This window comes from Monodelphis domestica, chromosome 3 (assembly GCF_027887165.1).
Source record: "Monodelphis domestica isolate mMonDom1 chromosome 3, mMonDom1.pri, whole genome shotgun sequence".
Lineage (NCBI taxonomy): Eukaryota > Metazoa > Chordata > Mammalia > Didelphimorphia > Didelphidae > Monodelphis > Monodelphis domestica.
Window position 1 is genome coordinate 303,770,708 of NC_077229.1, and position 17,272 is coordinate 303,787,979.

The 17,272-nt window shown below is 33.7% G+C and overlaps 1 protein-coding gene across 6 annotated transcripts in view; it reads right to left on the bottom strand.

Moving 5' to 3' along the window:
* The window catches only part of PLAG1 (PLAG1 zinc finger), a 90,665-nt gene that overhangs the window by 20,543 nt on the left and 52,850 nt on the right, over positions 1-17,272 (bottom strand). For 2 of the 6 annotated variants that reach the window (XM_056823936.1, XM_056823935.1), the window contains 4 exons: positions 11,491-11,589; positions 9,519-9,703; positions 8,587-8,945; positions 1-8,043 (listed from right to left, as the gene is read on the bottom strand). The exon at positions 1-8,043 is cut by the window's left edge and continues 20,543 nt beyond it. In XM_056823936.1, the coding sequence (XP_056679914.1) occupies positions 6,780-8,043; positions 8,587-8,828 (1,506 nt within the window). In that variant the 5' untranslated portion in view covers positions 8,829-8,945; positions 9,519-9,703; positions 11,491-11,589 and the 3' untranslated portion in view covers positions 1-6,779. The remainder of the gene's footprint in view (positions 8,044-8,586; positions 8,946-9,518; positions 9,704-11,490; positions 11,590-17,272) is intronic. The other 4 variants (XM_056823934.1, XM_056823933.1, XM_056823938.1 and 1 more) reach the window with 3 other exon arrangements.

Below are 17,272 nucleotides of genomic sequence, written 5' to 3' on the forward strand. Positions count from 1 at the left end.
AATTGAGCATTTCTAAAATAAGAAGTTAAATGGACGAACCCTCAATCAAGGAGCATAATTGGGCAACTGGAACAATCTAGTCTTCTAATTGTGACTACTGAGATATTAATAACGAGAAGTCAGAGGGTGTTTATTTACTTTCTAAAAAGCTTCACTTTACAAAACTGATCAAAAGAAATGACAGAACATGGATAGAGTCAGGTCTGGAGACAGTAGGACCTGGGTTCAAATTTGCCCTCAGATACAAGTCACTTTAACACAACTGCCTGGCCCTTACCTTTCTTCTGCCTTGGAACTGATATTTAGTATTAATTATAAGATAGGTAAAGTTAAAAAAAAAGTGACAGTTTTTTTTTAAGGTAGGTAAATTTGCTTTCTTAACAATTAAAAACTTTTCCTCCCACTGAAAGCAGGAGTCTTAGAAAAGGTAGGTGGAAAGAAAAGGTAGAATTTGAAGTCCTATTTAAGGAGATGAAGAAAGATGCAGTGATAAAGGGATGAAAAAAAACTGCAATTGTTTGCTGATTTTCTCTGTACCTTGAATTCAAGACATCAACTGTTTTCTGTAAAAGCAAATAAATTAGGGAGGGTTAAAAAAGGAGGGTTGGGGGAAATGGAAGGTGAGGGAAGACTAGTGTTGGCTCAAATGAACTAATAAGGTTTTTCAGGAAAATAGTCCAAAGGGAAGGGTTAAAGTATCATTTACAATATACATAATTGGTAAATATAAATTCAATATCAGTTGTCCATTATTTGTTTCAAATAAGCAAGAAATACTGTCTATTCTACATCCAACTATGTGTCTTCAAGCTCAGATTCAACCGGGATATCTTTAGATAATTAATAACACTTCATATTTATATAAGGCTTTATGGTTTATCAGTTGTCTTTTCTCTTACAACAAATGTGAATGTAGATAATGTGAATACTAGTGCCTTGCCTATAGCCCAACAGATAAGTTTAAGAGTTGGGCTTTAAATCTTAGTTTTCTGACCCCAAATCCAACAGTCTTTTTATTATTTCACATTGCTTCTGCATAGAAGTAAACTTCATTTTACTTACATTTGGCAGCTTTCCTTTTAAAAGGATAAAGTATAAATGAAAAATAAGCTGGGTTTCCTACTGCACCCACAGACCACTATCCTGGGACTAAATATTAGAAACTTATTCCAGATAAGTGAGAAAATTATCCAATTTAACAGGGAAAAGGAATGCAAATATCTGTTTTATGATAGTAAACAAAACCATGATCTATTAATATTTCAGGCAGAGGTTCTACATTAACTAAAACCATTCTGTATTTTTATTCATATATTTTGTGGTGTTCACATATTTTTTTTTTTGTTTTTGTACAGCAAACATAACACTGTAGGCCATGAGAAGCTGCAACACTATTGTTTAATAGCAGCAAGTTATATTTTATATCAGGATATCTGAATAATAAATAGTCTGTTTCTTTGGATGTGAATGTTTAAAATGAAGTACTGCTGCAGCTTCATAATGTGATTGCTATTTCACAGAGCTTATACACAAAAATATATATGCAATCTTTGTCTATATTTTATACAAATACAACAGTAGTTTGTGAATACATTTTAAGTACATATACATGATAAGCAATTTGATTTCCCATATCACAGGATAGCAATTTTAAATGCAAGAAACATATACAAATTCAGTCTGGAATGCAGGTTTTTTTTTTCTATTTTGACTCAAAACTTTATAATTAGAATATTTTAGCGTTCAAGTCCAAACACTTTTTAAAAAACTACCTCAATACAATATCAGCAATTCAACTCATGTTCAGGTACAACATCATCCATTTCCTAATGGTTTCCCAGTTTCTTTTAAATTCAAAGGGCTTCTAGTAACATACAGTATGTTCTTCACTCCACACTATATTTAAAAAAAAAAAAAGCCCATTATTCATTTTAACTAACAGTCACCTTATGAACAAAAGTTGGGCTTGTTCTGGTAAGGTTTGCATGTCCAAGATTTTCCTTTTGCAAGTGCATATGAATACATTGTGGTGTTGTAAAAGTTCGTTAATGACAAATTAAGTCACAGTATAAAAATATATCATACACCAATAGGTCTAATATAGTCCTTTTTCTATGGGTAAAAATACATCTGAATGAGACAGGAAGGTTTGTAGCACCATGAGGAGTTGTTTCCCAAGTTACATTAGCAGCATGATCCAAAAGAACAATATTGCAGGAGTGTTTCTGAGAAGATAAACATTCATTCTGGTTCAACTGTACCACTGAAGCTTATACTGTAAAGTGTTTCTATATGATTAGCAATAGTTCTGTGTCATTTCTAGGGCTAGATAACTGTTATCAAAAGACACTGCCTTCCAACCATAGAGCATTGACAACCTTATTGCATAAGGGCCTTAAGAATCATTTAAATGCATCTTTAACTATGTTGGTTTTATTCTGTCTTGCTGTATACGGGTTGAGGATCTTCAGGATAAACCTACATAATGTTATGTAAGTCTATATAGGTAAATAAAAATCAACAGATTCTCTGTGGAGAAGGATGTGTAGAGAGATGGCTGCTGAAACAGAGTATGAGAAAAAAGACAAAGTTAATATAGGCATCTACTTATCATAGATTTATAATAATCTATCATAGCTAATTATGAATATTTAATATAATTGCTTAAAAGATCTCCTCCAAAATCACTACATCATATGGTTTTCAGTAGGCTAGAAAAATAAATGTAATGGTCTGGGGTATGGGTGTATAAATGTTTTAATGTACCCGGGGAAGACAGTGTGTTTTGAAACATGTAAATCTAGTTTTAAAAATTGTAAAACCTCATGAAAAAACACACTGGATTCTGTGCAATATAGCAAATTGATAAGAAAACACTGTAAAATGTACCTGTTTAAAATTAAGTCTACCATTTTTGTACACAAAGCAATATATGAAAGGCCTACATATATGTAATCTAATGGCACTTGAAACAAATAATAAAAGATTTTATAATAAAAAAGCATAACCTATAAGACAATTTCTTAAAAGGTTTAGGTTTTCTTTTTGAAAGTGCTATATCTTGTAATATGTGTAACATAGAGGTTGACCAAGCTTTATTTTTTAAAAAATATTGGCCTATAATACAAGTATTGCTCACTAGACAAATGATCCTGAAAATATGTACTCTTTAACATTCATTATTAGCTTAAAATAAAGCACTCAGTTCTGGCTCATGTTTCAGTCAGTATATGGTTTTTAAAAACCGCTACTGTCCAAATTAATACAATATATCACTATATTCCACAATTTTACTAATAATAAAGCACAAGCAACAAGTAGACAAAAAATATATAGTTTTGAAAGAAATACTACTTGAAATTAAAGAGTTGCACAAAGAGTGGTGCATGATCAGCCAGGACATATAAAATATAAGATGGTTTTAAAATTTGAACTTGGTATTAGGGCTTTAAAATGGAAATTTTAATAGTGACCAATAGTTAAAAAAAGATACTACTTGTAATCTTCTACTACTGGGTTAATATTGCTTACAATATCAATCTGCTTCCATACTGGCATACTTCTGTGTTCAGTGACAAAAAGTGCAGTCACAAGCAGAAGTTCTAACTGAAAGAGGTTCAATATATTGTCTGAGGTCCAAATTTCCAAGCCAAATAGTTTTAATTTCCATCACTACTTCCACCCTTAAAAAAAAAAAAACCAAGCTAAGGCACTACCAGAAAAATTAAGAATGACGATTCTGGTTAATGGAAGATGAAAACAGCATTGGCAATAAGTTACTGTTAATTGAGTCAATTGCAACAAACATTAACAGATGACGATAGCTTTTTCTAAGAGTGTAAGAGCCAATCCTGTGTCATCTTGGTCAGAATGTTCTGCAGTTCAAATAAACTAACATATTTTCACGTTTTTCCAAAACTGGTTAATGACTATGAGAGCCAATTTTAAACATATTAGGCTAGATTCTCTCTTATTCTGAGGTATAATTTCAAGCCTATGGGATCGTACTAGGCAAAACTAGTGAATATATAAAAATTAAGGGAATACTAATTTAACACTGATGTCCAATAGATATTTCTCCATGCACTTGAATTACAGGGCTTTAAAATATGGGGAGAATTAGGGTTAATATCAACATATTGCCATACCCCACCTCCAAAAGGTCTATAGTCAATTAATGCTGGTACTCCCTTTATATTAGGGGGGAAAAATACAGCCCAGAAGGGCCAATGTCTCAGTTTATTTATTCATTCCTACTGCTTAAAAACAAATGCTAGAATAAAGCAGTGATTCTACATTTGCTATTTAATTTATAATTGCTATTTAAAAATATTTTTTTTCTATTTGTGCTTTGTCACCATTTCTTTCCTTCTGAATATGGTGAGAAAAGCAATATTGAACACGAATCACTCAACTACAGTTTTAGATTAGCAATCTGTTTCATAGAAACTAAAAGAAGCGGACAGGAAGCAGAGCTAAGTATCCACTCTCAGAGCAAACAATCACCTAAACCAAATGCTTAGGAACAGTTTGAGAATGTCAAAAGAGTTTTTTCGTTATTAACAAATCTCATCTTAATGCCTTTGGAACAAAGATTTTTTATAAAAAAGTCATTTTTAGTAATAAAATTTAAATATAAGTATAAAGAAACTATACCTGTATATTGCTCCCAGGATAAACAAAAACAGAAGCAGGATAAAATAGTAGGAGCCATAGCTCCTTGAGAACAACTTTGTTTTTTGTGAAGTGCCATATATACAGTGAAACCCCGTATTTACATTATTACAATGTACATTTCCTCACAATTTACATCTCCTCTCCCAACTTTTTAAATATACTATGTTGCTACTGCATTAGATTCAGTAATTTGCACAAATTTCTCAGAAATTCTTGGAAAATACCCCCATCATTGGAACAAAATCCTGTAAAATGGAGGATCCAGCATGTGCTATTCTGCTGAGTGCTTGGCACAATTGTTTTTTTCTTTTTTCTTTCTTTTTTTTTTGAGACGCATAGCTCCTCTGACAATCCTATAAACCTCATAAGGCTACCTACTGAAACAGTCTCCTGGGTTGATTCCCAGCTGACAATAGAAAAGAGCTTTAATATTTTGCCCTTTGAGAAAGTATTTGCTCAGAATGGGGAAAGCCCATCTAATTCAATTAAAATATTTATTAAGCATCTATAAGGTGGCAAGGCACATGATTGGGTGACTGCAAAATGTTCTATGGTTACTGATACTATATTAGCCAGGATATAGCTTGCTTGATTTTAATTTGTCTCATTTTCACTTTCTGCCTCTTTGAAGTATTCTTGACCCCTCCTCATTTTTCAGAAAAGTGTAAAAGTGAGGTTTTACTGTATATATCTTTAGCCATTTAAAACTTTGTATAATGCCTCAAAGATACTTGCCACATACTTAACTTTAAATTCCCCATAAAAATGGCAAGGAAAAAAGAACACTAAGTAGAAAATATGCTTTTACTGTGGGATTGGAGGGAGGGGGTTGAGATGTTTTTGTTTGTCTTTTGCCTTTGGCTCTTATGACTGGGGGAGAAATTAGAATGTATTAAGTAAAAAGTGGTGTAAGCAATATGCTTTTACTTTACTCCTAAGAGTCCTATTTTAAACCTTGGTAACAGGGGAAATTGTCCCTAACCAAGTTCTCAGGGTTAGCAGGTGTGATTAATATCTTATTGCTCTGGAGAATCACACCATAGAAGCTGAAAAGATCCACTCTACCACAAACATACCTGACATTTGCAAATCTACACTGGCTCTCTGATTGTTGGCTAATTGACAGTCAATATAAAGTTTCTGGCTGGACCTGACCCACACTTTGGCTGTGAAAGGTGGAGAAGATTGATGAGTTCTATGTATTTGAACAGACTCTGAAGACTCCAATATGCCTTAATTTTTATACCACTAAGATGAAAGATAGCAAGTTAAGAATTAAAGTTGAAAAATGAGAGATTATAATCTGTGGTACTAATTTGTTATTGAATACTTTTTTTTCCCAAGGTCAATTGTTATCTTCTTTCTATCAGTGCCATGAAATAGCATTATTTCATGACAGAAGGAAAATATTTATTGACTAGAAGAGCATTATTTCTTGAGAATACTGTTGCTTTGTGTTTAAGTGTCTGTTTTAAAAATATTGTTATAACATTTTAAAAATAAAGACCACAAATATTTTAGCCAGACAATAGCAAGTCTTCAAAACATACTGACCTGAAATTGTGATAGCAAATAAAAACATTTTTTGCCACAAAAATTTGGATTCTTAATTTACAGAAAATATTTAAACTATGTATCAAATCAAATATACTTAATGATTTTAGGAAGTCTCCAGGCATCTCTCAAAATTTTGTAAATTATCATTTAGTTGTAAATCTTTTTTACTGAGCCAAACATTAATGGGTAGAGCCATTATTACTGAATAAAAACAAAAGGATTAATGTCTGAATATTTTTAACAGGGGATATATACTGAAGTTTAACAGTAATGGCTTTCCTATATCAATTATTTCGTAAAGCACATCAATTGGCAGTGAAAAGACGACAAAACACTTTGAGACTTAACCAAGGTAAACATAATTGAACACAAACGGTTTCAGAGCTCATTAAAAAAGTTAGTTTCAATTTCTTACTGGCTTAATGAAATTTTGTATTATACAAAAGCAGAGATTCATAATGTCTTATTGTAGGCACTACATTAAAAATGGTCACCTAAGGCATTTCTACAAATAAATTTTTTTAAGTAAGACAGCTTTCTGTGTCCTATTGGAAAGCTTGGTGAAAGCGTGGTAGGGTGGTGGTTGTGCTTAGACTGCTTGTGAAGGCTGCTGACAGGGAGTGCAGAGAACCGAGGCCTATACTGTTTGCAGGATCTTGAGGATCCTGGGTCTGTGGTGGAAGCTGAGCCAAAGAAGAATGTGCCTCCTCTTGGGAATAGCTCAGTCCAAGATTTCCCACCGATACAGAAGGATTATAGGGTGGACCATTTACAGGTATGAAATTGAACAACTGGGAAAAATCCAAAGATGATGGGTTTAGAGGTTCACTAATGGAAATGGAGCTTTTGGATAAGGACAGTTCCCCAGATCCATCATCTAGGGGTCCTACTTGAGGCTCCAAGCCTAGTTTAGATGAAGATGCTTGAGAATCCTGGGATGAAGAAGGCATACCACTTTGTAACTCCATTAGGTAACTCTCAATTTCCCCTTTTAATGGCTGTTCTTTTTCAGGCATAGAAATTGCATATGAGGTAGAACTGAGTGGATATTTCAAAGACAGATGGTGAGAAGGGTGAACAGATTCCATATCAATTGGGCATGTCATTCCCAAAGGTAATGATGTGGCGACCATTTGGTGTGCTGGTCCAGAACTCTGCATGGACTGAATTTGTGTATTATAAAGGTTTAATTGCAAAGTGTTTGTAAATGGCTTTGATGTTAGTTCACTGGAAGGTAAAGACATCACTGGAAGCAGCTCGTCTTTTATAGGCACAGAAACATTGCAGGTAAAGGGATCGAGAAGGTCCATTGGTTCTGTTTTGACCTTCAAAAGTTCTTGATTGTGACTCTTTTTCATATGACGAGTTAAATGATCTTTCCGTCCAAATCTTTGTGCACAGTACTGACAAAGGAAGTCCTTTCTCCCAGTGTGCACTACCATATGTCTACGGACGTCCTTACGGGTATAGAATCGGCGATCACAGTGTTCACACTGGTGCTTTTTTTCTTTCACCCCACCAGAAGACTTGCCTGCGTGAGTTTTGAGGTGCTCCAAAAGCACCCCTGTGCTTTCAAAAGTCTGCAAACATACCTTACAGGTAAGGTCACCACTTGTTGCAGCATGCAAGGCCAAGTGACGTTTAAACCCAAGCTTGGTATTATAGTTCTTGCCACACTCTTCACACTTAAACGCCTCTTTGTTGGGGTTGTGTGTATGTAGGTGATTCTTTAGATGATCTTTTCGGTGAAACATTTTCTCACAATAATTACACTTGTGGGTTTTCTCAGGAGAATGAGTAGCCATATGCCTTTAAACACAGATATATTCTGTAAGTAATTATTTTGATCAAAAATTACATGTGCTCACTTTTAAAAAGGAAGCTAAATACTATGCTAAAGTTTCTTCCCAACAGAATCTTTTTAGCTTACAATATGATACTACAAGGGATAACTCAACATGCCTACATATAGCAAAATTTGAGCCATTTAAGTTGTCATTTTAGTTTTTGCTAGCTTTTAGCCAGCATAACAAGGGCAAATAAATAAGACTGAACATACTCACGTAAATGTCCATAACCAAAAATTCTCAGTCCATACACTTTTCTTGTAGCAATTCCGTGTACAAATGGAAATTCTACTCTTATTAAGCTTTTTATTCAAAAAACCCAAAGACATTAACATATAAAGTAATGCAATTTGGAATTCTAAAAACAATCCAAAATCTAATTTACTTAACATTTCCTCTCTGCAAATCAGCTGAAGAATGTGTACACAAATAAATACTTTTACAAGAGCCTAAAATGGCCAACATAAAAGAAAATATAATCTGAAAGATAAAGAGAGTTTAATACCTTAGTAATTTGTACTTAGAAACAAAGGCCTTGGTGCAGTCTTGTTGCGTGCACTTGTAGGGCCTCTCTCCTGTGTGAGAGTATGAATGAACCTTTAATTTCTCAACACTGTTAAAGGCCTTGTCACACAGTTGGCAAGGAAAGTTTTTTCTTGGTTTGGTTTCACCACGCTTACGTTTCCCTGAAGGGACTTTCTGGGTATCTCTTACTTCTGACAAATCACCAGGAATGACAGTGGCCATCGCAGCCTAAACCAGGCCTTCTTGTTGGACACTTGGGAACTGCCCAACTCCACTAAATGATTTAGCTTTAGATGGCTTCTCAAGTTTCATGTGGTCGTAAAAGAAAGCAAAAGGGGACTGGAAAAAAAAATAAGAAACAACTAGTTTGTAACTAAACTTAATTTATTTTTTAAAAAAAAGTTTACTTGCTATGTGATGCTTCTGAATTTAAAAAACCATAAAACTGGATTCAGCTGGTCTAATGTAATATCTGCAGATTTCTTCATATTTGTCAAAATTATATATAAATGCATTGCTCAGGATGAACAGTTCCACACGTACCTTGAAACTCTACCTAACAAACTTTCCATTTTGGGATAATAATGGTGTTTCCGGAAATAATAGGCAATCCACACAAAATTAACATGAAGAGCTATATTATGGCAGCTTCAAATTTTTTTTTCTAACAAGGTATTAGGAATACATACATCTGAATAAAAAGAGTATTTCAGTAAAAAATTTCAGGCCTGAATTTCCCTCAGTGCTACTTACTACTGTTTTAAGACTACTGTATAATAAGAGAATAGGTATGGCTAGATGAAAACACTTTTGTATCATTTGGCACACTGGAAGAGGCTATTTACTTAATGGACACTAGTGGCCTAAAAAAGTTAATGTACTCCCCCGAAAGGAACAATTTACTCCTCTTACCAGTATTATCACACCCAATAGGTTTTCTGAGTTCAAGACTGGAAATGTCTTATCTTCATAACAAGTCTGCATCTTGAAATGGTAAAATCTTGTGAAATTTAAATTAGGTCAGGATCAGGGCTCCTTGTCATTATTTTGGAAGGATCAAAGACCTTGCTTGGGGCACAATGTCTGCGCAAGAACACCTAAAAGACAGTAAAACTGAACTACTCACTATATGAGGTGATTCAAACTGGCAAAAATGTCTGTGGGTCAGAGTAACTGAATTCATCACCTATACTGGGAAGGTTGTATAAAATGCATTGTAAAGTATGTGGCTTAAAAAAAACACCAAATACAAACAAGGATCTTTAAAAAAGCTTCATAAAAATAAATCCTCAAGAAATTCTTAAAGGGAAGGTAGAAAGTACCATACAGCCTGAAAAACTAATATTGAAAAGGTAAATTGTCTTGTCAACATCAGGTACTTAGTAAAGATGTAATTATGAGTAGTTGCCCTACAGTGTCCAAGAGACAATGTTTCTTCAATTCACTGGAGGACATACACAAAAATACCTGCACCTCTATTAAAAAAAGTCCAGTTTCTGAAGTGAAAACTGAACATAGCTGAATGCATGCATTGTTGCCTATCTTGGATTCAATTTACTTTTTCAAGGTACTAAACATACCAAAAAACCAAACCAAAACAAAACAAAACAAAAAAACAACCCGAACCCTTTATAACACTGTTGTTAAGGGTAGAATACTTGCTTTCAAAATACTGGCATATCTAGTTCAAAAGGGCTTCAGACCAGACATCTAATCTAACCCCCTAATTTTACAGTTGAGAAAACTGAGGCCCAATCTTTACTCATGTTGTTTTTTCAGGATATAAATGGAAGCAGGGAACTTAAGAACTCTGAGCAGTAAAAATGTTACAATGGGTTGGCCTTACTACATTTTAGTGTCTAGATTGTGACAGCACAAGTAAAAAGTTAGGGCACTGAGCAATTCATCCAAGTATATCATATAATTGTACACCAAAAATTTAAATGGAAAAATCCAGTGATGGATCCAGATACCAGAGGCAGTGCTTCATTGTATCTTTCATTGAGTATGCATAGATTATCAGAAATTATTGCAACTGACATTACTAATTACTGACATGTTCTATTACTGTTCTTTCTCAAGATTCTCTTAACCTTGAGGATCTTCAAAAATTCCTTTCTTTATCTTTCCTATAGCAGTACAAGTTCCTAAGACTCCCCCCGAAATTCCTAAGTAACTTTAACTAATTGTACCAGGTAAGCCATTGTAAAATGTCAAAAAGTATTTCTGCCAAGTCAGAAACTCAAGGACATATTAATCTGATGATCTATTTCAATCTATCAATAATATAATACTTTTAGGTGCCTAGAAAACTCATTTTTCCCATGTAAAATTTAACAACTCATGAAACATGTAATTTCCCTAAGTTGCTACATAGAATAGTCAAAAAAGTTTTAGAAATCGGCCATATTTGTCTATTAGGCAACCTAACCATAATAATAATAAAATTTTGGTTTGGACTAATTGGAATGAATTTTAAGTTAATTAAATGTTCTGAAAAAAGAATCAAAGGTGTGATTGTGAAAAGATGAATAGATACTTGACACTTTAAGACAATGGTTAAGAGAGTCAGATATTTTACTCCTGGATGTACATACTGAGCAATGAAGATGATTTCAACACTGATGCTCAAATATTACAGTTTTCTAAGACCAGCTGAAAATATTTTATGAATAATAATGCCTATCTGTACTTAACAGAATACCAAAATTCAAAGTATAATTTTTTTGGTGCTTTCATAATTGTAGGATGAATACAAGGTTCAACATCTATTAATAACTGCATATATTAAACAATTGATACATACATTAAACTGATAACATATTAAACTATATCTTAGATACATATATAAAACAGAATTACAATTGCTTTGCTCAATGCACACCTGATGATAGCTGGTAAAATCCTCAAATATTGATCTTAACCAGTCCCACTGACTCTTCTTGGAGGAGAGCAGAATCCAGTACTTCCCATTTTGGCTGATCTATAAAATAAAAAAAAAGAATGGACTATACACTAATGGAACAAACATTTTTAAAGAATAAATGGAAAAGGTAAGAAAAATGTGATTTAGTAATAAGCACATGCTTAGATTTCATACATTACCTATTATTCATGCATTAATACCAGATATCTATACCCTCAATTCTAAGTGAATTTATGACAAAATGAGAAAACAAGAGAAATAATTTTGATAAATGCTAATTCATAATGCTATATAAATAAAAATTTCCATTCTTGAATATTTGTTTTATTTCTTTTAAAAAGTTAAGGCTAGTCCCTTCTATTTCACTTGGCTACTAAAAATGCTATTAGGTTAAAACTTACAAAATGAAATAAGAAATATTTTTAAAGTGAAATTAAAAACAACAGATAACCTGAGAATTAAAATAATCTCAAAAAGTTTCAGAATAATTTCTATTAGTGAATTTTCTTAGTAATTTAAATTTCAAGTAAACTAATCCTTGACTAGAGCTGTGATTTCACTGGTACAGGGAATTCTTTGGATGAGAATATCCTTTGACTAAGGGAGCCTTAGGGAAGCATGAAAATTTGGCTCACAAGAAATTTTAAGAGATGTATATGCAATGGACTAACATCTGGAATGAGAAACTCATGGGTCTGAGAGCATCAACCTGGAACCTAACAAAAGCTAAGGAGGATTCCACTTTGGGAAACACTAGTCAACTGGTTGAGGAGTTGATACAGCAGAAAATAATAGTTTTGAAAATTTGGGAGTTGGGTTCACATCCTAGTTTTACTATATTATCTATGTGACATTGGAAAAGTCATTTTATCTCTCTGGTGATGTTTACACATCAATAAATAATAATCTTTGTAATTTCACCTTGTCAGCAATGAAGGTGAGGAAATTCAATCTAAATCCAACTATGAAAATGAAAAATTCAGCATTATTTTTCTCATATTTAACACCTCCCTATTTACTTCTCAGAATAGTGTTTGGATTAATAGGAATAATTGGATAGTTAGGAATAAGAATGTATTTCTTGGATTTATTTCATTAAGCATATTGGTTAAATAGGAAAAAGACAAACAATTTAAATTTTTGTAGAACATGGTTGAAAAGTAATCTTATAGTATCCCTCAAATGATTTATTAATGAAGTACATTATAATAGACTAAAAACAAGCTTAAAAATACATGTAAAGAAAAGCGAAGTTTGTGTTAGTAAAATTACAAACTATGATAGGAATAGAAAAATCATCAGAAAACAACATTTAGAAAAATCTGATGCAGCATGTGGCAAAGGCACAGGTAAGCAGGCAGTGAATGAGACATTAGTCATAAATCAATATTAGGAAATTAATTATGAGCTCAATATAAATTAAATGACAAGCTATAACTATGAAGACTTACTAATGGCTAAGAACAAAAATCATTTGGTAAAACAGCTAAAAACAAACCAAAATACCTCCCCATTCAAATTTTCATACAATTTCTAAGTCTAAAAATCTATGAACCAATATTATTTAACAAAAGCATATTATTAAAGCATTGTAGAAAAGCCATTACTAAAAGCACATTAGAAAACAGAAATGGATATCATACTTCAAATGGAAGGTTCAGCCTGATTAAAAAACTTTAAAAAAGTTAAAGAAATAAGTCTGCATTCTTTTGCAAAGCAAAGGGCATGCATAAATAAGGTGTCTAATTATTGCAAATCAAACTTTTAAGATGAAAAAGTTCAACCTTGCAAATACTTACTTGCCCAGGACAAATAGTGAGTTTTTAGCAGATAAATAAGCACATAAAACAAATTTGTTTATTATGTAACTTACATAGTTTCAGTGAATAAATTAGAATAAAAGAAAAATTTATGGGCCAGTAAACTTTGGAAATTTATTTGCAAGGCTAAAATAGTTGCCAAGCATCATGGTTTCTCCACTTGAGTTGACAGGTGGCACCAACAAAGAATTCAGGATACTTAAACCTTCCTTTAAACAAAAGAATATCAAGAATATATATGTATACTTAGAATTCTAAGTATTGCTATATCAGCTGGTAAAACTGGGAAGATTATGAAATCTAAAATCAAAGTCAATGATAAAGGATCCAATTCTTTTTTCAATTCAATGTAAGGAGCATTTATTAAATTTCAACTCCATACCAGGCCATTGTAAGAAAAAATGAAACAGGCTTTGCCCTAAAGGAGCTTATGCTCCTCTGGGGGTGTGGGGATAACATCTACACAATAAAAACATTAAGAGAAAATAAAACTTCAAAAAGGAGTGAGTGCTGATAACTGGGGGCATCAGGAAAAACTTTGTAGCATTTGAACTGTGAGATCGTGCCCCCCAATTTATAAAACTCAATTGCAGGATATATTTAAAGTGTGTTATTTATATTCAATAAATGTATGTTTGCTATTTTCTAATTGTAAGGCACTTTATAAGTTAAAGACATATAAATGTGAGCTAAGTTACTGGACCAAGTTTTGTAGAAAGATTGGACCTGTGAGGAACTCTTTCTCTACCCACGCTGGTCAGTCAGTCAAAAAGTATGAAATGTTTACAATGTACCAGGCACTGAGCTGAGCACTGGTGATACAGATAAAGTTAAAAACACCTTCTGTCTCTGTCTTCAAGGAGCTTATATTCACTATTTTCCTTGGAGAGTTGCCTGGGAGCACTGGGAAGTTAAGAAACTTCTCCAGCAAGATGACATGGACAGTATGTATCAGGGATGGTAACTGAATTCAGATCCTCCTGGCTTGGAGTCCAGTTCTCTCCATTCCACTCTGCTGCCTCTCAACCTAAATCTATGCCTCGAATCTTGCATAATAATTTTAAAAGCCCTGTATAACTTTATTAAAGTCAGAAAAATACAACCTTGCTTTAAAAAGTTTGTTCTAAACTATAGTGAGTACAAAAAAGAATTATGACAAATTTATTCTAAACATGAAAGTTTATTTTTGCATTACTAATTACCTTGTAGGGCATCATCTAACAACAAAAAGAAACAAAAAAAACTAGTTATATTTCATTCTTCTTCCCTTTAAAAGAAAAAACCTTTACCCTCTTAGTATCAATTTTAAGCCAGAAGAGTGGCAAGGGCTAGGTAATTGGGGTTAAGTGACTTGCCCAGAGTCACACATCTATAGAAGTGTCTGAGGCCAGATTTAAACTCAAGTCCTTTTGACTCTGCCTAACTATATCCATTGAGCTACCTAGCTGCTCCAAACCTAGTTAGTTCTTTATCCTGATATGATATTGATAAAAAGTATGGATTGTTTTTATATGCAATGAATTACTATTTCAAGGTGGAATTTCTGTAGTATTTTTGTGTGGAATATTTTATAGAATTTCAACATGGAAATTACATTTAGAGACTTGGACAATTGTTATTCAGTCATTTTCAGTTGTGTCTGACTTTTCATGACCCCATTTGGGATTTTCTTGGCAAATATGATGAAGTGGTTTGCCATTTCCTTCTCCAGCTCATTTTAGAGATGGGGAAACGAAGGCAAACAGGGGTAAGTGATTTGCCCAGTATCACATTGCTAATAAGAGACTGAGTCTAGGTATGAACTAAGGAAGATAAGACCTCCTGATTCCTGCCAGATTATTTCATCCATTGTCCCACCTAACTCCACTAGAGATCTGGACCATAACCTTTGCCAATTGTCCTTCATTTATCTAAATTCACTGCTTTTAATAATGGATGGAAGGTTCTTTGTGTTTGCACACGCATGCGCACACGCGCGCGCGCACACACACACACACAAAATCAGTGCAAGTGAAAGTGCCATACCAGTTTAAATTGCTACTATGAAGAGTCAGCACTTCAGAATATGCTTCCAATGTTTGCAGGCACCAAAATAATAGGCTCATTTCTACTGCACAAGTTAATAATGGAAGTTAGTCATGTGCAACTGAAAAAGTTGAGGGAAATCTGTATATACATGTACAATATACAGAATCTTCATCTTATATTTTTTAAAATTGCAATCTGAATGGCAAAATAGACAATAAAATAAATCACACACAGGATTTACTAACAAATATTCCTCTTACATGAAAAAAGAATGTATGGTGTAATTCAGTTTTTTAAAAATTCCCCCGTTCTAAGGCTCAATAATTGATTTATATATTCCAATGAGACTTACCTGCATCCATAGTTCCTTAAAAGCTTAGCACAATAAAATGCACACTTTTCTAATAATAGTACTGTTATTAACCTCAGTTTGTCTCACATTCATTGTCAATTACAAAAAAAATCTTAAAAATAATTTAATTAAGAAAAAATATTCATGAGACATTTACAACCGTATATGCCAATATAAGATTTCCCCTATGCCTAAGTAATAGAATGTAAATAAGATGGATTGGAAGATGAAACTTACCGGCTTGTAGTATACTTCAATTTGCATGTTTATTAACAGGCAGCACACAGATTTGAAGGGTATGGAAGAAACTACTCAGCTTGTGGATACAACAGATTATGGTAAAGCTATAGCACACTAACAAGTTTTTTTTTTTAAATGAAATATGTTTTGCAATTTCAAAGAAATCTCAATATCCCTCAAACTTTTTTCCTTTTAGTAGAAATCTAATTTGGATTATGAGCACATTTCCTAACTGTAGCTAATTAGTAAAAACTATTAAGATGATCACCTCTGAGGACTTCCTGCTTAGGAATTCTTCTCCACATCCCCTCTATGTCCATACTAAGGTCAGATCCATAACAGGGAAGCCTCTCCCCACCCCCCCATTGCCTCCTAACCCCCAAATAACGAATTTCTCTAAGCTCTGAGTTTTTTAAATGTTCACCTGCTTAAAGTTTGGTTTAAAAAATATAAGTATATGTAGAATATAAATAAAATACTGTTCATTGTGAAACCAAGTTTTAACTCAATTATTTCCCTCACCCTATGAAATTATTGACTAGAGATGGGAAAAATAAATATATATATATATATATATATATATAGTAGTCTCTCGGTGATGGAGAATGACGATTGTCTTTGTGCAATTTCATCTACGGTGTACCCTCATGTGGCTTTGGAGTCCAAAGGCTGAGGCGCACAGTTTGTGGCACATGGGGCCTGGGACGCCAGGTGTTACGGGAGGTGCGGTTGTGGCCTGGTGTCGGCGTTCACGCGCAGAGGCAAGATGTCAACGTCGCTCATCTTCAAAGGTGGCGGCATGGTTAATGTGGGTTCACCAGCTGCTTCTGTCAGAGGCAGCGAGTTCTAGCTGCTTTGGTGTCATGCCAGCCCACTTCAAGTTGGACTTTAGCTGATCCTTGAATCTTTTCTTTGGTCGACCTTGTTTCCTGAGTCCAGCTGACAGTTCACCATAGAATACCTGTCTTGGTATTGGCTGTGGGTCCATGCGGATGATGTGTCCAGACCATCGTAGCTGGGTTTGGAGGACCAGGACTTCGATGCTGGTGGAGTTGGCTCTGTCGAGGACTTCCTGGTTGGTGATTCGGTCCTGCCCCTCTATAAATACATGCCCCTCTATAAATTATAGAACTCTAAAAAATGTATCCTACTATATTCAACTTTAAGTATGTTAAATTATTCATGATGAAAAACATTCATACTAGAGTATTCATTTAAAAGTCAGAATTGATGTGCCAAATTAAAATTTCATTTAGTGAATGTAGTATTGTAGAGAAAGTTTAGGAGGCCAAAGGTTTGT